General features: G+C 44.2%; 1 protein-coding gene across 1 annotated transcript in view; it reads left to right on the top strand.

Moving 5' to 3' along the window:
• Nucleotides 1-21,279, top strand: part of PKHD1 (PKHD1 ciliary IPT domain containing fibrocystin/polyductin) — a 275,411-nt gene that overhangs the window by 31,336 nt on the left and 222,796 nt on the right. Inside the window, exons 24-32 of the mRNA XM_075707750.1 lie at nt 526-648; nt 2,228-2,333; nt 2,850-3,128; nt 7,564-7,694; nt 8,498-8,633; nt 11,658-11,853; nt 13,881-13,948; nt 16,587-18,200; nt 18,373-18,516. Of these exons, the coding sequence (XP_075563865.1) occupies nt 526-648; nt 2,228-2,333; nt 2,850-3,128; nt 7,564-7,694; nt 8,498-8,633; nt 11,658-11,853; nt 13,881-13,948; nt 16,587-18,200; nt 18,373-18,516 (2,797 nt within the window). The remainder of the gene's footprint in view (nt 1-525; nt 649-2,227; nt 2,334-2,849; nt 3,129-7,563; nt 7,695-8,497; nt 8,634-11,657; nt 11,854-13,880; nt 13,949-16,586; nt 18,201-18,372; nt 18,517-21,279) is intronic.

Below are 21,279 nucleotides of genomic sequence, written 5' to 3'. Positions count from 1 at the left end.
TTGAATAAGGACTCAGACTGAGCTGCTTCCTTCCCCCAAAAGAAAAACTATTTCTTTGTATGACCAGCTTCTAAAAGTTTAAAATTATCTTCAACAAAGCAATGAATTCTCATGCTCAAGACATTTGCCTGGATGGTGAAAAAAGCTTAAGCTGCATCTTCAGCTGTAGCACAGGCCCTTGTTTCACCCAGTCATGTTTTTGAGAAGCAGATGTTCAAAGCTATTTCCATGCCTAATTCCAAATGGTATTACTGAGTATTGGAGTTTATTTGCAAATTTGGTTCCTGAATCTCTTCGCCTCAGTTTCTTGCCTGCAAGGTGAGGATGGGAACAGGGAGATGTTGTGAAGTCTTGGATAATGAAGATTTAGACCTGGAAATAGGAGTCATGGCAGAAGCCAGAGAAAGGGTTTCCAGGAGTTATTTGCTGCCTTGCAATGACTGTATGAACTCTGGGGTAACAGTTTTAATTTAAAATCACGTGACAGAAAGGGGTGAGAAATTTAAATTCTTTGTTCTTTGCCAGGTCTCTGCTGAAAACCTCACTGGTCTGAAGCCAGCTGTTTCTAGCCGTGTGGTTTATGATGGGGGTGTGTTTATTGGACCAATATTTGGGGACATGCTTGCTACCTTCAATAACAAAACACAGGTGAGTTAATGCGCTGTCACATTTCCTATTGATTCACCTGGGTCGTGTAGACCCAGGAGTCTTACAGGTATTCAGTTACCTACTTCTGCCACTAAATTCTTTCAGAAATCTACTGTTCTGTGCTTTGCCATAAATCAGTCCCTGGTTCGTGCAGCAGGACTTTCCTCCAAGAGCTATTGCAGGTGGGGAGAATGGTCATCATGGGTGATGGAAGCCAATTTATTTCTTTTGAGGCAGTGGCCAAGGGCTGATGTTGTCTCTGGACTCCCTCCCTTGCTGGGTCCTATGGTGCTGACCACCAAACTTGGGAATGAACACTATTCAACTGCAGTGTTCCAGCTGTTACACTGATGGGCAAAATAAATGAGATGGTGGCTGTGCTACTAGCCTGTGAATTAGGCAAGTCCCTCGGCCTCTGTGGATCTCAATTCTTCATGTGTGAAAAGGGAGCAAGGAGGGCTTCCTGGCTGAATGAGTCTGCTGGATGGACAAACGTGTTGCAAACTCAGATGTTGCAGAGCAGTGCACATTGCTGGGCACTGTAGAAATAACAGGGTGATGCTGGATGTGCTCAAAGCCCAGCTGTGCAGCACCTGGGCCTAGGTAATTGCTTTTTTGGTGAGCCTGTTCCCCAGGCATGAGGACTGCCCTGCTTCCAGTGGCTCAGCCACCTATGATATCTCTGCCATCTGTGGTGCAGACATACCCTCAAATAGACCAAATGATACAATAAGAGCAGCAGCAATCAGATTTCCTCTTTGTTTTTGAAGCTTTATTCTGACTTGCTGCTAGTGTACACTTCTACAAGTGTAAAAATGTCCCTCTAATTATTGTGTCTCTATTCAAGCAGAGTACTTTGCAACTCTGTGCTTCTTGTGTTTCTTGGAGACAGTCTGCTTTTGCTTTTTGCAGGCATTGGTGTACCTTCCTGGCACACAATACCTGGGAGAGAGATGAAGAGGGGCTCTCCTATGCCCTATGCTTTGCCAGTTGACTTTTCTGAGATAACAAGATCTCGGAAGAGATAGCTCTTTATCTGTTGTTAGATAATCAAGGTCACAGCCCGTCTTTCTCATTTCAGCATGAACAACAAGGGAAAAAAAAAAAATTGAGGGCTGCATGCTGACAAGACACATTTTGGAATTCATTCTAATTAGTCTTATAGAGTGTTTTAAACATAATAAAACTGTTCCCAAGGTGGGGTGGGAAGAACTGGGGTATGGCAAGCAGGGTCTTCAATGGGTGACTAGAAAAGAAGGAGCTGGGAGGAGCTGCAGGTCCCAGCAAGGTGGGAGATAGGATCCTACAGACACCAAGAAAGGTTGGTGATACAGCTTCCAAAGCCATGCTCCTCTTTGCCTAAGATTCTGACACAGCAAGCCTTGTAATTAAATTTGTAATGAGACTGCAGCAGGATAAACCACTGCCTGATGGTGCTCTGTGCTGGCATAGTCAGGGTGTTCTTGGTGGCTCAGTGTGGCTACTGGCATCACTCTGCAGGTCTACCAGGTAGATATGGCTCTAGAAGACACCTCTGTTCCCCTCCCAGCTTTAGGGTAACCCTCTTCTCTGTCTCCAGGTGGTGGCGGTGGTGAATGACGTCCTTGCAAACTGTTCTGGTTTGTGCTCTTTCCAGTTCAGCCAGGAATTGACACCCTTAGTCAGTGACGTGGAGTATTTGTCAGGTAACGAGGCTTTGTGTCTAAACAAAATGGCAAAAACACCATTCTCTGAAAAGATCTGCCAGATGTTGATGGTTTTGTATGTGTGTGTATTCTTTTGGAAATGTCTGATTTTATGCAAACTGCACTTTCTAGTGGGGGACTTCTGATCAGCTCCAGTCTTGAAGTACGTAGCACAGACATGTTTTTACAGCAACATGAAGATGGTAGAGGCATAAAGGGGAGAGAAACAGTGATGGGCTTGGTGCTTAAAGCAAAAGGTGTCTCTTGGCTCAAGTTATTTTTAATAAAAAATTAAGGAAAAAAGTAATAGCTGGACAGGAACAGGCAGGAATAGGCATTATGGGGGAAAATGGGCAGGAATAGGCATTATGGGGGAAAATGAGAGATTATTGCTGGTGTAGTTTTTAGGATGTTCTGATGAAGATGGTAAAAAATTTGTAACTGTTGGTTGAAAATAAATCCTGGGTATTGCTACTCTAAAATTCATGAGTCATCTCGTTGATTATATTCCTTCAGATGATGGGTCCCAGGCCACAGTAGTTATCAGGGGAGCTGGCTTCACTGAGGAGAAGCTAAACCTGCAGGTGGAGGTGAACAACACAACCTGCCAAATCATAATGTTGAATCAAACTGAAGCGGTTTGCCAGATGGAGAGGCTGCCAGCCGGAGTCTACCAGTTGACGCTACTGGTGAGACCTTATGGCTTCGCACTCAATGCCAGCACAGGAGAAGGCATCTTCCTAAGAGTTGAGCCAAAGCTGGTAGCTATCGAACCTCCTACAGCTTCAGAGATTGGTAGGTCTGAATGTCAGACCAGCTCCAAGGGGCTGTCTGCTTTCTGCTTCTTGCTTTTCATGGTGTGTTTTGGTTCTTCTGTACTTTCACTACCAAGGTCTTCACCTGACAAAAAAACCCCATAATATGGCTGGACACATCATGTGTACTCCAAAGCACCAGGGCAAGTTTCTTAAAGAGTGACAGACTTTTCTTGATTCTTTGTGGAGGAGCAACTAGTTTCCTGGCCAGTTTTGTTTGGGAATAGTAAGTTCAAGTGCAGATATTTTTATTCCAGAAATTCAAAAGGCTAACAGTGATTCATGGCTCATCTTCCCATATCCATTTGACACATAGCTTTGTGGTATTTGAATTAATCTGGCCTAATTGTGAAATGGCTGAACTTTGGTTCATCCCAGTCCAATTGAAATGAATTCATATTTGGAATGATAAAATGGAAGTGTCATCTGCATTTAGGTACAAGACTGAGAAACCTAGAGAAGCTCAAATTAAACTGCAGCTCTTTCCATTGCCATCACCCCTCCTCTCCTTGAAACAGAAGAGGAAATAGAGTGATATATTCTGTCCATGAAGACAAGAGCTTGGAAACTTTTCCACAGTTCTCTGGGGCCAAAGGACTGTTACAACTCTTTCACCTGCTCTGTACATGACACAGATGAGAGGACTTCACCTGGAAGTTCCAACAAGGTGCCTAGCCAACTGTAGCTAAGCCAAACCAAATGCTGTAAAAAGCCACCAGTTCTTTTTTTGGGAGAGGGAAGAGTCTCCCACAGCCCAAGGAGAAATGTGGAGAATGCTCTTGGCACACCTGGGTTGTGCAGTAAAGACCAATGGTCTCAGCATACGACTCGTTTTCAAGCAGCTAGGAATGCACCTAGAAACATAAAATATATGCAAATAACATGACCCAGGTCTACTCTGACAGTAAAAGTTATCCAGCTTTTGTGTGGAAACCTCCTAGTTTCATTATTGAGGTGCTTTGAGTTCATGGTAACAAACAACACTGAGAGCAGGAGTACTGGCCTAGGTGCAGCAGGAAGCTGGCTCAGCCATGTGGCTTGGAGAACTGATTATGCCATGCTCGGCCACCTTGGAGCAGGCAGAGGAAGGGAATGAAGGCCTGTGAACCTCTTTGTGAATGAGCCATGGGGTGGTCCTGGGAGAACGTAGTGTTCCTGTCGTGGTTTAGCCCCAGCCAGCAGCTCAGCACCACGCAGCCGCTCGCTCACTCCCCCTGCCCCGATGGGATGGGGGAGAGAATCGGAGGAGGAAGAGTGAGAAACACTCCTGGGTTGAGATAAGAACAGTTTAATAATTGAAATAAAGTAAAATAGTAATGATAATAACAATATTATAATGATAATAATAATAACAATATCCAAAGCAAGTGATGCACAATGCAATTGCTCACCACCCGCCGACCGATACCCAGACAGTCCCCAAGTAGTGATTGCTGCTCCCCGGCCAACCCCTCCCAGTTTCTATACTGTCCATGACGCCATATGGTATGGGATAGCCCTTTGGTCAGTTTGGATCAGCTGTCCTGGCTGTGCCCCCTCCCAGCTTGTTGTGCGCCTGGCAGAGCATGGGAAGCTGGAAAGTCCTTGACTGGCATAAGCAGTACTTAGCAACAACTAAAAACATCAGTGTGTTATCAATGCTATTCTCCTACTAAATCCAAACCACAGCACTGTGCCTGCTACTAGGAAGAAAATTAACTCTATTCCAGCCAAAATCAGGACAGTTCCTAAGACAAAAACCAAGAAGTTATAGCCACCCGTTTTCTTTATATTTTGTTGGCATGTATGGCAAGAAAGATATTCTAACCCTTTTATTTCTTCTTTGTTTTTTTTTTTACTCCTGTCCAGTGGGAGAGTCGTATAGTACATCAGGTTGATAGTTCCTGCTTTAATTAATTAAAAAAAAAGAGAAAAAACAAACCCAACAAAACCTTAAAGAAAAAAGACAACAATGGCAAGTTTTAGTGCTTGGGCCTTGCTTGTCTTTTCCTTTGCTGACAATCCAGTTCTCCCAATTACAGTGATCTGTCACTCATTAAAAAGAAAGCAAGTATAATGCTATCTTACATTACACATGCCTTGAACATTTATAATTGGAAAGAATTACAGCTTCCATCTGTGTTTTTAATTTCTTCCACTTAAAATACCTCTCTTCAATCTTATTGTAAAGTGCACATATGCAGTATTTCATTGCGTATGGATATAAGTGTAGATATCAAAACTTAAGAGCGTCAGTCTTTACACAACACACATGGATTTTGTAGTCTAAATCTGAGGCTCCTTATCTGACAACTATGACATTAGGCAAGTGGCTTCAGTTTTGAGTTCTTGCTGTTTCTGGCTCTGTGAACTTAATGTTACAGGAGAGGAAGCCAAGGATGCATCTTGTACTTTGCTGCGTCAGGACCCTCTTGTCAAAATATCACTGGTCTCAGTGGAGCCATGCTGGGAGTTCCCTGTGACCTATCTCTATAAGTGTGGGATGCCTTTCTGAAGATAATACCATGTTGCAGTGGATGGAAGGAGCTTGATGTTAACATAGCTGACTGCTGTTTGCCTGGTTTTGCTGCCAGCCAGACAAAATCTAGAAGATTAAACTTCCAGACTTCTCTGGTGGCTTAAAGAATTAGCAGGAAATGATGCTTTGAGGAAAAGGTACAAGGTTCTGCCACCAATATATAATGACCTTATGATAGAAGTTTACTTATATCACACATGAAAAGCATCATAAAAGCTCAGTTGGGTTGTAATATAGCCATGATGATAAAGTACATGCACAAAAACACTACAGTAATAAAAATTCTGTCTGAGCAGTCTGTCTAGCCATAGTCTTAAAATTCTGCAGTACTGATAACCAGAACAAACAGCTGTAAGTTTCAAGGAAGATTTTTTTTTTTTAAATTTGTCTCTGAACCTCATCAAAGAACAAAGTCCACGTTAGAATTGCCATTAATGCCCATTCCTGTTCTCTTTTCTGTTCCTATTTGAAATGTCCCTGCATCTTCTAGTCACTTGAAAAAGCGGAGTGGCACCTTGCCTATTTGCACTGGAATTGGGTGCTGCAGAAAGATCAAGCGCAAGTCTGTCTTGTGTTGGGTATGATCCTGCATGTGATTGAAGAAGCTCAGCTCTGGCTGGCACAAAATAGAGCTGAGGTTGCTCAGTACTTCGCAGAATCAAGCCCTCCATGACTTTCCTTACAACTCTGCTAAGTCTCAAGGCCTGCCAAGTCCCCTTTCCAACCTAAGTTTCCTAGACACATGCTACAGGCTTTTTTGACAGTAGGGTGCTTGGCAGCTATTTGAACCGTGAAAGCACCTGCTGGGTTAAGCTCATTTTCCATTCTTAGTACTTCCTTCCTTCCTTATTTCATTCCTGGGCTGGGGATCTTTCTAAGGTTAAGATCACAGGCCAGACCTTGCCAGCTTAAATAAGTATGTCATTAAAAAATAAACCGAGAAGCAAAACCAGTCCTCCTGTATTATGGACAAGAATTCAAATAATAGGCAGGAAGGCTCTGTGGTGAAAGAGAGGATGCTAGGCACAACAAGGAGGAAGCAGATCATCATCAGATCAACTGAGAGACAGTACTCCTGTCACGACCCCAACTGGGCTATCCAGAGAGGATCGTGATGGTTCTGTGATTCCCTTGGGCTAAATTACAGTGAAATGACGCCAAAAGATCAATTAAACACTTTATTGATGGTTAATGTCAGCCTGAACTTGGAAAGCATAACGGTAGGCAACCCAAACCAGGAAAGCACCACGATAAGCAATGTGGGTTCTAATCCAAATACTTATAAGAGGAAAGGAAAAGGAAGAAAGAGGAGAGAGAGATATCACCACCCTTGGATGCTGTGATGTCGATGACAACCGTGGCAGTCCTCTGGCAGTGGGCACGCTGCTCCCGGCGCGCAGGGTCTCCGGCTGTGCCGGCAGCAGGCAGGCGAGGCCGGTCCAGAGCAGGGGAAGCAGCAGCATGGGGTCCTCCAATGGTGGGGGTGCACACGTGGATCCTTGGAGTTGAGTCTTTTATAGGCCAGTCCCTGCCTCTAGTCTTGCCCCGCCTTGAGGCTTGTTCCAGAATGTTCTCCATCTTCTGCACAGACGCCACTGTTGGGGGGGTGGTCGCGAGCTCCTTCCTCAAATGGACCCTGCATGACCTTTGGCCATCAGAGGGTGGAACTGCAAATTCTCCAACCGGCTCGATGCCAATTGGCTTTTCACCTGTGGTGCTATGCAGACCCCAGTTTATCACTATGGAGACCTCAACTTGCCTCACCACAATGTTTGAGACATTAACTCTTTGAGTCCCTGACAACTTCCTTTTTTAGTCACCTATTAATAAAGAATCCTTTGCATATAAAAAAATATCATTCCAGATCTTGAATGTAATGGAATAATTGGTTTTGTAGGAGGACTGAGTGTGGCTCTCAGGGGGACCAACCTGGAAGGGATAAACTTGGTATTATTTGGATCTCAGCCTTGCCCAATTTTGGAGGATGACCAAAATTCAACAAGAATTGAATGCAAAGTTCCCTCTCGGGTAAGAAGCCGCATTTTTTTTGAACTTTCAGCAGCCTACAGGCCTTTCTATGTTTTTCTGGCCTGAGCTACTCTGGGGGAAGAGCAAAAAGTAGCCCATCAGCTAAGTCTTGGTTGTGGGACAATTTAACATGGACTCCACCTACAGTTTAGACCAGCTTAATTAACAATAGATTGACAGGTGATTTATGAAAACCAGTGAAACAGTCAGCAAAAAAATCCAGATTTCACTGTCATTAGCTAAGCCTCACATAAACAAAACTGGGGCTTTGAACTCTAGTAAAATTGCGTGCCTCTACTTTCAGCTCTGTGTCTACTAGTAGATTAAACGTGCCTGGGACAACCACTCTTGCTCATATTGTTGAACCCTCTTCAACCCCAAATCTTCTACTTTACATCCAGACCTCCTCTTGACATTATCTATGTGTCATGCAAAAACATGACTAGGGATTGTTAGCAGTGCTGCTCTTTGCTGCCTGGCAAAAATACCCAGGACAATGATAATAGTTTAAGCATAGGGTTAACTGTCTATGCCTATGACTTACTACTGTTTAATTTACTAGTACGGATATAGGAAATGAAAATCTGCATAGTCTGGGATTTTCTTAAGGTTTATAACTCTCCATAGATATCCCTTCAAAGACAATGTAACTGTACATGTTTAAGTAGAGTCTGGTGTATATACAAATTTTATCAGTGCCCATGTGCCTGACTTATTAAGTATGGGAGATGCAGGAATATAGGGAACAGCTTTTTTTATTGGTGCATTCTTATCCCTGACATTTGCTTAATTTCTCTTTCTAGGGGACAGAAGATGCTGCTGTCCATGTGACACTAATTTCTGGGTGCCTGTCAACAACAGTAACCAACTTGTTCCACTACGATCCTTCCTTAAACCCTGCTATTGTATCACTGAGCAGAAACAGAAGTGGCATAGCAGGTGAAAAGGCTGCAGACGTGTATTGGGCATCGTCTGTAGAAGTGTTGTTATTACTGATGGTGGTGGGGCAGAGGGAATTTAGCTCTTTGGAGTTTCATGGTCTGACACAGCTTTTTTGTTGTTTTCTTCTAACTTGTAGCCTCCATGGTTCCTGCTTGTCCTGATCAGTCCTGTTTGTTTTATCTTGGTTTTACTCTAGCATACATGAGATAATGTGTTGCTTGCCCTAGGCCAGTATGGATGATGTCCACAGGATGTCAGGTGTGGTACAGTGCTCCTCTTGTGTCACATTTCCCTAACTCTGCTCTGAAATTATGCCACCCATTCATTTTTGGTAACAGGTTAAGCCATGGCAAAAGAAATGAACTCTAGAGAGCGTCCTTCTCCAGGATCCCAAAGCATTGATCATAAAGTGCATCGTATGCATTTTGTGTTGCTGAAAGCAGAAAAGAGGCATCACTTGTCTTGCTAGTTCCCATTTCCAAGCCAAACTGTTTCTTCCAGTTTGACCTTGTGATCCATTACTTTTGAATATGAGCATAGACTTCATGGACTTTGTGGTGGCAAAATCCCAAGCATGGAGCGTTTAGCACTCCTGTCTTTCAAAAGTTTCTATTTGAGGTTGGTTTTTTTTTTTTTTCCTCGTTTCTCTTCTTTTTTTTTTTTCCACAAGGTTTTGGCTGGGCATTGAGAATAGAAAGCATTAATGGTGAATGGTGGCCACTTACAGGCAAGTCTTTTAGGAAGAAGGTTTACTACATTTCTGTGTGGCAACCAGACACCAGATTCCTAGTATCTGAGAGAGAGAGGAAGGAAGATAGGAGAAAGACAGAAATATTCCTGCTTTCCTACACCCCCCTCCCCCATTCCTTCAAGGACGCAATCATCTAATTTTTTTTTCTCTCTTTTTTTCAACCTGTCCATTGCACGCCTTAATAAAGTTTCCCCCAGCTGAGTGGTTTGGCTGGACTTGGTGGGGATACAAGGAGTTAGGTGACTACCAGTGATGAGAGGCACTTCTTGCTGTATGCCTGGCATTTCTATTTCTTTCCCCAAATGCCCTTGTCATTTTCTATTACTCCAGAATGCATAAATAAGAGAAAACGTCCTTTATCATCTGAATATTATTCAGATACCATAGCACCAAGGGGAGATTTTTCTAGCCGCAGGCAGCCCAGGTGCAAGGAATTCCTTAATGTTATAGCGTCTCGTGAATGGTGGTGTGGCTGAGTTCAATCTTCTATTCAGAACCTCCACGGCTTCGGCTTTTAATATCATTTTCCTCCTATATAATAAAAAGAATAAATAAATTACACCGATGCCTTCTAGGCATCTAGGATTAAGCTGACAATTGACCAAGAGTCCAAAGAGTTCATGTTATTAATATATTCAACTTCACAGGCTTTCAAACTTTCAAACTTTATTTGACTCTTTGCGCATACAGACTTGAAAAGTACTGGCTTCAAGACCTGCTTAGGGGAGCTGGTAGATGAGGGGAGCTTGTGCAGACTCTGCTGCTTTGTGAAAGGGAGAGACTTCTCCAAAGCTGAGGCTGTGGTGCTGAATGCTAACGGGGACTGTACCTGCTGTGGAGGAGATGCTAAAACCAAGTGACCCCGGCCTCTGCTTGGGAGACAAACTTGCTACTCACATCTGAATCTGGGCTAACCTATAAAATTTCATTGTAATTAAGACAAGGTGGGAGTGTAAAGCAGCTCTTGACTACTGTCCTGTGTGGTTGGGATAACAGTGCCACGTGCAGCATTGCTTTTAAAATGGAGTGAGCTCAGCAAAGAAGAGGAATGGGCAAAAATGAAGCTGCTCTGGGTCAGCTGATCTTCACCAGCTGTTCTGGAGCAGCTCTGTGGGTAGACAAGCATTTCAGGCTGGCTGTCTCAAGGGGATGGTAAAGAGGTATTAACACCTTTTTCTTGATGAATTTAGGAAAGGGATTTATGTAACATAGTGGTTTATGACAGCAGGGAGTTGGACTTGAAGGCCCCTTCTTGTCCTGTTTATTCTTGCTTCTGTGCAAATGAACCCACACCCATCAGAGGAAACAGGAGGGTGAGATTCACCTCCTAAAAGTGTCTCTGCCTGTGCTTGTTGCTTAGATGTCCTGCAAACTCACTGACGAGAAATAGATAATTCTGTAGTGGGATTCACTACAGCTCTTTTGGATGTCTTCCTTATAATAATACGAATCATGCCATAAAGGCTCTGTTTCTCTTCACTGGCTACAGATATAGTGCTCTCAGTGAAAATGCCTTTATTTGGACTCATACATACCACCCTAATTTTTTAAGCTATTTCAGGGAGAATTTAGGTTATGAAATTCCCTTCTCTGCTGCCCTTGTCCTTTTCTATTACCACCGTATGCACAAATAAAGGAAAGTATTCACTATCATCTGAATATAATTTGGTTCCCAGGAGAGCTTAAATGGGAGAGAGAGACATGTTTCCTGAAAACAAGCTGCTTTGGAGCATGCATGGGCATCTGATGTTAGGTAACCAAGGAAATCATCATTTAGTTGTGGGATGCTCCTGTTAAAGTTAGATAGCTCTATAGTGCTTAAAAGTGTGGTCTGGGTCATTGTCAGTGATTTAGGAAAAATCCCAGAACTCCTCAGTTCCAGTTTATGTGAGCTTTAGAAAGACTGGATTTGGCTTTTATCAACTGCAGATATTTATAGGATAGCCATTTATGGCAAGGGGGCACAGATCCTGTCGTGACCATGTACCAGCAGGCTGAGAGTGGCTGTAGATGGCTACATATAGCCCACTTCACAATGCTGACATCTCAAGACAACCCTGGTGGCTGGTGACCTTATCAGGGAGGCCAAGGGACTGAGTATGATACAGAACCACTGTGGTCTTCAATTTTTTGTTTTGGGCTGATGGACATGACTGGACTTGTTCTGGCATGATGGGACTCCATGCTCTTCCTTGGGCAATGGTTACAGGTGCTAAAATAGCCATTGCCAGAAACAGTGCAACAGTTTCATCCATTCTCCTCTTCTGCAGGGGGTCAGGAGCTTCAGATTGGAATATCCCAGTTTGCCAGCTACCGAGGGTCAGATATCAAGGTGCAAATTGGGAGCTCATGGGCACAGATCCAGGCGCAGACGGACCATGGTGTTAATGTGACACTTCCAGCCTTGGCTGCGGGATGGTACAATGTTTCTGTCATCATCAATGGCATTGCTGTTGCTTCAAACAGGTATGTGAATGCATGTACTTTCCTTAAGACATATATTTCATTCTCTGTCCTATTTGGTATTTTAGGGTTAATCTGAAAAGAAAGGTAAGAGTTTTCACAAATTCTGTACCTAATGGTGAAATCTGCAGTGTGGTATAAAATTATGAATAATTATCAAGGCATTTATTGATCTGTGGAACCCAAGTCAGCAAACTGCTAATGCTAGTCGATTAACTCCCCTTGGATCAGCAGGAAGCAGGAGAGAAACATTTTGGAAAAAACAGTTGATTTGATGAAAAATGCATATTCAGGCAATCAAAGGTATTCACAGATTCAGGTCAAATGCAGATAAATCCTGCTGTAGGAAAACAGCAGAAGAAAAGAAACACTTTTCATGAGAAAAACAAAAGCTAGTTTGAAAAATAAAAAAATGCTTTGTTTGGAGGATTTTTAAATTATGCTATTTCCATCTTTTAAGGTGACACTTCAAGTTCATGCCTAGATAAATGTAGTATAAATAAATTAAAATGTGGGGGAAAACCAACCTGAAAGTGAGATGCAACAATGTCTTCACAAGCAACACAGTTTTGCTCCTCAGCCGCACAGATCTCATCCATGGCAGCTGCTAGGAATGATCCTGAAACAATGATATTGGGGAGAAGGGAGCTGCTTTTATTGCACACACACACAACCCTAAGCTGCTTGTTCCAGTAATGAACTTCAGAAGGAGAAAGCCTGTGGTTGGTGGGATGACATGCAGGGATTCATCCCACCTGATACTGGACTGTGTTACAGCACCATCACTTTGTCTCCAGAGGCAGAGCGTGGGGGGAGACGAGTAATCCCAGGAGACAACTCTGATCTCTGGTGGGCTGGATTGCAGGCTTGGGAAGGTCTACTCCTCCAATGTGTATTCTTAGGGCCGGGGCGGGGGAGTGTTTGAAAGGAGGGTGATGAGGAAGAAAATAGATGTAGGTGGGACAGAAGCAGAGCTATAACCTTATCTGAGTGGGCTTCAGGAGGTTATGTCTGGGTTTTGTCTTGCTGCAGTAACCTCTGCTGTCTGGTGGGAGGATGTAAGGAGGGAAGGCAGCTGGGATGTCTCTTCAATGCACTTCCATCTCCTGCCTACGGGCATAGCTACAGTGGGATCTGTTTGGTAACGCTCCCCCCTCTTGCTTCTTTTTATGGGCAATTCAGTTGAGCTTTATGGACTAAATTTGGCCCACAGGTTGCCACTTGGTAAGACAGTGTTCATAACGGATATAGCTCTGTCGTGGTTTAGCCCCAGCCAGCAACTCAGCACCACGCAGCCGCTCGCTCACTCCCCCTACCCTGATGGGATGGGGGAGAGAATCGGAGGAGGAAGAGTGAGAAACACTCCTGGGTTGAGATAAGAACAGTTTAATAATTGAAATAAAGTAAAATAGTAATGATAATAGTAACGGTATAATAATGATAATAATAATAATGATACACGAAGCAAGTGATGCACAATGCAATTGCTCACCACCCGCCGACCGATACCCAGACAGTTCCCGAGCAGCGATCGCTGCTCCCTGGCCACCCCCACCCAGTTTATATACTGAGCATGACGTCATATGGTATGGAATAGCCCTTTGGCCAGGTTGGATCAACTATTCTGGCTGTGCCCCCTCCCAGTTTCTTGTGTGCCTGGCAGAGCATGGGAAGCTGAAAAAGTCCTTGACTAGCATAAGCAGTACTCAGCAACAACTAAAAACATCAGCGTGTTATCAACATTCTTCTCCTACTAAATCCAAACCACAGCACTACGCCTGCTGCTAGGAAGAAAATTAACTCTATCCCAGCCGAAACCAGGACAAGCTCAAATCACATATGGGAAAATTTGGGGTGTGGTGTGGTCTTGTCACTGTGGCATCGAACAAGGGAGATGTTCCAGGTGGGTGTTTGGGCTTCCAACCTAAAAAGAGTTGTAAGAAAGAATAGCACTGCAGCAGGAGAGAAAAATATTAAAAAAAAAAGACCAAAGCCCCAAACCGCCTTTCTATGTTGTTTGTGTTTTGCAGGGTTGAGCCATTAATCCAGTACCTCTCTGAGATCTTCAGCATAGAGCCATGTTGTGGCTCCTTTCTGGGTAAAGAACGTCGGTACATCTGCAGCTGCTTATGGAGGTTAAAGGGATCAAGGGCACAGTTTTCCTGCAGGAATGGAAAGGGCATCCCATTTCATATCAGTTTAAATGAGGGTGTTTTAAATCTGCGACCCTTTATTATGCAGACAGCAACTGGCAGACAGCAGCAGTCTGGAAATGTGGGATTGTAGTGAGCATCCCTCAATTGGGTTGGCTGTCTCAGGGCTCCCTGTGTTTTGAATTTGATTTCCCCAAGTGTTTGCTCATGTATCCTTGCATGTTCCCATTGGGAAAACAAAACACGCCTGCACCTGATTCCTCTGTACTATTTCTTTCAGTCATTATGCCTCCATCTTTCAAGGCTTTCTATGTGAAAGTTAGGTGGAAAGCAGGGTACAATTGTGGTTTGAAGCAAACAATAATTTCAAGTGATCCCAAAGGGGATATTCATTTTTGTTAAGTTGAAAAGACCAAAAAAAAGCACTTTTCCAATGTTAATTTTAATCAAAAGTGAAATATTTATTAATCCTATTCCAAGCTTTTAAACACTGGAAATAATTTAAGTGTGTTTCAGAGCAAAGCATCACTGAATTAAAAAGAAAAGTTTTACTTTAAATCTTAAAAAGCTGATTTGGGGTGGTTGATTTATTTTGTCATTTGGCCAGGGGTGGGGGAGAGTTGAATCCCTGTAGTGAATTTTACATGAGCCCTTAGAAATGCTTTTATAGAAGACAGAGAAATTCTTGAGATGCAATGCCAGGTCCTCCACAGATTGCTCTCCCGGGCTCACAACATATTTAAAGATACAAAAACTCAGAGGCTTTGTGATACATGGTGAGTTCAATAATTTGTGAAGTGCTCAAGCCTTAAAAGATGAGAGTCTAGATAGAGCTTGGAGAGCAAAGTCTATCAGTTTTGAAGATTAAGCTACACTAAAAAAAAATAAAATTATTGCACCCTTCTTTTCATATTTAAGGGTAAACTGAAATTTAAATAAGAATTGATTAACTCTTTGGCTGTATTTTTATGAATGACTTAAGCTGACTTAGAATATCATCTCTGCAAAAAGCACCAGTCCTTCCCCTGCCTTATCTCTAGTCTTTTGTTGTCTCTAACACTTGTGTAGCCATCTGGATTAAGGATTTGAGCCCACTCAAAAGGAACCCCATTGTAAAACAACTTGTTTTTCAGCCAGATCATGGGAAAAGGAAGGGCATGGGCTTAATGGATAAAGCAGGTGAAGCAAGGCAGGACACTGGGAGTGCCAGTACTGTAAACTAAAGGAAGATGGAGAGAGGCTTGAGCTGGCTTTAAGAGAGGCAGATCTGGGCTTGGAAGCATGGGATTAAGCTGGGAATGCTGGAGGGTTTGCATCTTTATCACTTCCTAAAATCCAGACTGCTCTTTCTTCAGTGCTGCTTTTATTGTCAGCACCCTAGGAGGTAGTGCCGACACTGCTGCTCTGCAATGTTATGTAAATCAGAATATCAGGATTTATGCTTATGCCAGGTAATTAGCACCTACTCTCAGTGGCAAGGGTGGTAGTAGAGCCTCCCAAGGCTCCTTCTCCTGTCAGTGTGGAGAGGAAGACTCCACTGCCATGTCATAGAACAACTGTGCTTGATCAGACCAAATATAGTCTGTCTCCCAGCATGACCCAAATATAGGATGGCTTAGGAAGATTATGTGAGTGGAGCAGTGTATGATGATACTTCTCTACAACAGTCTTCCAGCTTCCAACACTAGACACAAGGACAGCCTCAGCTGGAGGTCATAACTTTCTGCCTAACTCTTCCTGAATTGCTTTTCCATATGAATGACCCTACCAGTTCACACCAAGAGTCTGTTTACCCATTTGCTGCCTTCTTCTGTGGTCTTAAGTAGATGCCTAAGGAACAAGAACATCCAGGCAACCACAGAGGAAAGCAGACAGCCTGCCTTCCTCCAGCCCATGAATGGGAAGCCCTGGTCAGAGTTGCCTTTGACAGCAGAGAAGGAACTGCTCTTCTCTTCCTCTTCCTGTTCTACTCATCTTAAATGGTGCAGACTGGGAGTATACACGTAGGGGAGGGCTTGAAGCTGGAAGCATTCACCAATGTATCAGCTTTTCTGGTCAGAGAACTCCTCAAGGGCAAGTGACCATCAGTGCATGGCAAAGCTGGCACTCTGCCTGAGTGGCCAGGCAGAACCAAAGACTGAAGGAAGGTCTGTGGTTCTGGCTTTTTGTTAGAAAGCATTCATACTGCATGCTGCTTCCCTGTGTGCAGCAGGACCAAACCATCTCTGCCACCCCCCACCTGCCTGCCCAGACAGTCCCATTTCCTGAAGTGTTCTGTCTCTGTTTACTCACGGGGGTCGTCTCACAACAGCTTCCTCCAGTTCTGTGGTGGCTTTCTGCTTGCTGCCATGATGGTCCCTGGCTGTCTGATACCTTAGCCTCTTGTCCACATGGGATTATCCTGATACATGACTGCTAGCTGTCTTGTTCCAAAAAAAGGACTTAAGTTCTTCTTGCATTTGACCTGGCTAAGACTGTCTGCCATGCTTATCAGCATTATCATGGTTTGTGACTGTTCACTGACAGTCATTGATTCCTTTCCTGCATATAATGTCCTCCTCCCTTGTTTTGTTTTACTCCTAGGTGGAACACTGCTCACAATCTCTGGGGTGGGCTTCAGCCAAAATCCTGCCCTGGTTTCTGTTTCAATGAACAGGCAAACCTGTATGGTTACTCACTTGGCAGAAGAGACAGTTTGGTGTCTTACCCCGCCAGCTGCTAATTCATCTATTGAAGATTCACAAGATATCTCTGTCACAGTAAACGTAGTCATCAGCAGTAGGTCACTTCAACATACTCTTTTTGCAAAAAGGACCACCACCTTTAATTACCAAAAAGCTTTGACTCCTCTGATCACTGTTGTTGAAATGGAAATCACAGATAGCAGCCTGCTCTTGAGCATCCAGGGGATAAACATCACTGGATCTGTGGCTAAGCTTGGACACAATGAATGTGAACTTGAGTTTCAAAGTGGCAATCAGTCTGCAACGTTTTATCAGTGTTCTTTGCCACTGAACAGCCTGGAACCTGGGACTTTCCCCATCCAAGTTATCCAGAGGCAGCTAGGATATGCTCGTGTGACAGCAAGGCTGAAGGCCCTTACAATAACTCCACAGATAACCTCCATATTCCCATCACAAGGATCAGTCTGTGGTGGGATGTTACTCACTATATCTGGTATTGCTTTAAAATCCAGGAGGAATTTGGTACAAGTCAGCCTGGAGGGTAATTATTCCTGTGAGATCCAGAACTCTGATAATGATGCCATTAGCTGTATTGTCCTTCCAGGGACCCATCCTTTGCATTACTGGTGGGTGGCTGAGGTATCTTGGGCTCTTAATGTCACTGTGACTGTTAATGGGATCCGCAGTGTCTGCCTTGGAGACTGTACACTCCACCTTCACGAACAGTGGACCCCCCTTGTAGATTTGGTGACCTGGGAGACCAATGGGACACTCACCAATGTGATGATCAAAGGACAGAGGTTGGCATGGCCAAGTGACAGCCCCGTGGTACACGTGAATAACCAGGCTGTCTGCAAGGTAACTTTTTGGAACGAGACCAGCATCAAGTGCCAGACAGACTGCATTGGCCCGGGGGAGCACAACATTTCCATATCCAACAGGAAAAATGGGCAAGCTTGCTTCCGAAAGGCATCCAGCATTCTCACCATCCTGCCTCAGGTGTACACGTTTTACCCACGAAACTTCAGTACCAATGGTGGAGGCCTGCTCACCTTAGCAGGCTCAGCACTGAAAGGAGAAAGAATTACTTCTGTTCTCATTGATCATCACCCTTGCCTTGTTCTTAGTGTCACCTGTGTCGCTATCCAGTGCACGGTGCCTCCGGGTAATGGGACCAGGGCTTTGAGTCTAAAAGTAGATGGCATCTCTTATTACCCTGGAAGAATAAGTTACAACGTGGAGTTTACCCCAGCTTTCCTTTCGCTTGTTGCAACTGGTCTCCTTTTAAAGATGACTGTATCACAGGTCACAGAGATGGACACCATCTACGTATTTGTTGGAGACTTTGCTTGTAGTGGTGTCACCATCACTCGCTCTACTTTGCAGTGCTCAGCTCCTCTGCTCCCTGCTGGCGAGTACCGTGTGCTGGGCCTGGATGTCCCCAGGGGCTGGGTTTCCTCCAACCTGACGTTCACATCTGAGCTGATGGTGACAGCTGTGCATAGCAACTGGGGTAAGTCATGAAGACTTATTGTAGCTCCTCCATGGGGTGCAGTGTGACGGACTGTGGTGGCTTGGTTATTTTTTTTGGCATGAAAGCAAAAATTATGGATTCATAAAAATACCCTTGTTGACACCTGGTTGTCAGGGTCTGTCTTAAACCCCATTTTCTGTCCTTTTCTAAGGTGGCTTGAATGGAGGAGCAATTCACCTGCATGGAACTGGGTTTTCCCCAGGGAAGACTTCGGTCACAGTCTGTGGCACCCCCTGTGAAAAGTTGGGCAACATGACGATGACTGACCTGAGCTGCCTTGTCCCACGCTTACACGGTCAGCTAAGACACAAAACCTGGAATTGTGTTAAAAATATCCCCTAAAAATCTATATTGATCCAAAAGTGGGGGGTCCCAGTGTATCTCATCCCAGGGGAACAAAGAGCAGCAGCAGCAGTACTGGAGAAAGGAGAGGAGCTAACACAGCAATGACCTCTGGTTTTTGAGCTCAGTCCAAAGACAATTGTTTTTAGGGGGAGTTTTTGCATCAATGGCCATGGGTTTTGGACTAGATCCACCATGTGCCTGTAGCCAGAGCTGCCACATATGGTTTGTGGGTGTGTATGAGATGTGCACAGCAACAGCAGGTCCTTGTGGCAAACGTTCCTTGCGAAAACTGTGTCACATGAAATGCGCAAGAAGGCTGTAGGGTTAGGAACCCAAGCACCTCTTGGCCCTCATGACTCACCTAGTGAGCTGAGCTCCCTTAAATATCTTTTTTTCCGTAGACCCATACATTCTGTGTTTTGGCTGCATGGTGGGACAGCTTCAGTGAGAGGAAAAGGGTGAATGTCTGGGAAGGTGAACAAGTGACATACTTTGGCTGGTTCATACCTTTGGGAAGCTGAGATGAGAATTTGAATTCCTTGACAGGAAGATGAGATCATCTCACAGCCAGAGCATCCTCCTTAACTGGAGAGAGACAGCACAGCAGGGCTGTGCCATGATCTCCAGCTCTCTCAGAGAGAAATAACCCTGCCCCAGTTTTGGAGGAAACTCTTACAAGTGGGCATTTGCTGGGACAAATTTCCTCCCTCCCTTACTGGCAGCACAGAATTAGGCTTCTAAGATCTGTAAAAGGCTTTTATAATCCAGCCACCAAGCCAGGAAACATGAAATTGCTACTCTCCCCTTAATTGGTTTAGTGGTGGACTTGGCAGTGTTAGGTTAATGGTTGGACTGGATGATCTTAAAGGTCTTTTCCAACCTAAACAATTCTATGATTCTATGATAAATCTCACCCTGAGACATATGTCATTCTGCAAATGCTAAGCACAGAGCACCTATTTTGGTGCTGCAGCATTGCAACATTTCAGCCCCTTCATAGCTCTGATTCTAGACGAACACCCTGAGATCTACAGAAATATTTGCCATTCTGTGGCCATCCAAAAATCCATCATCCAGGTGACCAAGGATCCATGGCCTTTTCTCCTTTGTGGACCTGGAAGAGAGGTGGCAGTGAGAGTGTCCATCAGGGTAAATTGCCACGGTTTTGCTCAAAGGTGTGTGGAATCTCCATCCTCCAAAATAGTCAGAAGTTGATGAGATTAGCTGCTGAGAAACCAGTCCAATGTGAAATTTAACATTCCTTTGAGCAAGAGCTGGGATGAGAGGTGTCCCCTCCAGCCTTAGTTATTCCGAAATTCTAAATTTTCTCTTGTCATTTTGAATGGTTCCTTTCCTCATCCATGAGGAATACTAAGAAAAATAGAGGGGGTCTGGAGGAAAGCGCTTTAAAACCCAACCCCAAGCACTCAAAAAGAGACACCAAGAGGTTGTAAGGGCTCAGTTTTGTTTGTTTTCAACAGGGTCCAGGCACAGTCCACAAAACTACTTATTATTATTTCTTAAACAAAAAAAAAGATATGGTGCTGGAGTGCTAAAAAAAAAAACAGAGCACAAATCAGGGAATTCTGGTTATTGCAGGAAGAATAGCAGAATAAAAAGTAATCAAATTGATCCAAACTGTGGAAACATTAATATCTGTGTTCACAATTCACTGAGTGGTAGGTGGCGGAAGCAGCCTGGGGAAAATGATCTTACAGGCAGGACCACAATGCTTATTATTGACACTAGATGTCAGCAAGTGAATGCCGATTGCTGCCCGTTTGCTGGTTGCATTTCTGGAGAGAAGATGCAGAGGATGCGTTGCCTCACCAACCAAAGGGACACAGGGACTACTGCTTTCAGGCCAGTTACAAGACAACCCCTCTCCCCCCTGCTGTGGATTTTGCAGTGTGTGGCCTTGCAAATCTCACCAGTTGAGTTGCAAAAATGTTTCTCTGTCAATGAAGTATGTACAAGAAAATGTGGGTTTTTTTTTTTTTTTTCATTTTAAAAAAAAAAAAAAAAGCACCCTTCACAAGCTGCTTAAACCTGTGAGCATTTGCTAGGTTATTTGTACCCCCCTGAGACAGATTTATTCAGCTTGTGCACATCTATATGTGGCATTGAATCTTTATATAGAGCAAGATGTTTTCCAGATGGCTTTCCCCTAATATTTAGCGGATTTCACACCCGCACCATTTAGGGCATGAGTGGATTTATTAAGTCCAGTTAGTCCAGTCTCACCTTGGGGTTTACATGCTGTTGTTTGCCTGGGGAAGTTTGCCACTTGGTACTTGCACATCCAGCGCTCAGCCCTTTCTTTCACAGCCTTGCCCACGTGGGAGAGGTGGTGAAGTGACTTCAGGGATGCAGGACCACAAACCATGAAGGAGATGGGAGAGATAGGTCTGTGGTGCCCCAGGGCCCCTTCGGTGCAGAGGCTGGTATGGCCATGTTGGACGCTTGTCTGACATTTCCTGGCGTTAGTTGTGGACGAGGTGATGAGAAGTGAAGAGTTCAAGCTGCATTTCTTCTGTTACAGCACGCTGTGAAGCAGAAACACTTCCCCTCTGGCACTGTGGGATGTCAGGTGGCAGCGTGGCACCTGGGGTTTCAGCACCAGGTCATGTTGTGTCTGGCCTGCTTAAGATTAGAGATGTTCACGTGGGAACCCCCAACCAGTCCATCTAGCTTACTCGTGATCAAATCTGTA

This window comes from Pelecanus crispus, chromosome 3 (assembly GCF_030463565.1).
Source record: "Pelecanus crispus isolate bPelCri1 chromosome 3, bPelCri1.pri, whole genome shotgun sequence".
NCBI lineage: Eukaryota > Metazoa > Chordata > Aves > Pelecaniformes > Pelecanidae > Pelecanus > Pelecanus crispus.
The sequence above is the reverse complement of the archived record's forward strand: the minus strand, read 5'-3'. Positions and strand labels throughout refer to the sequence as shown.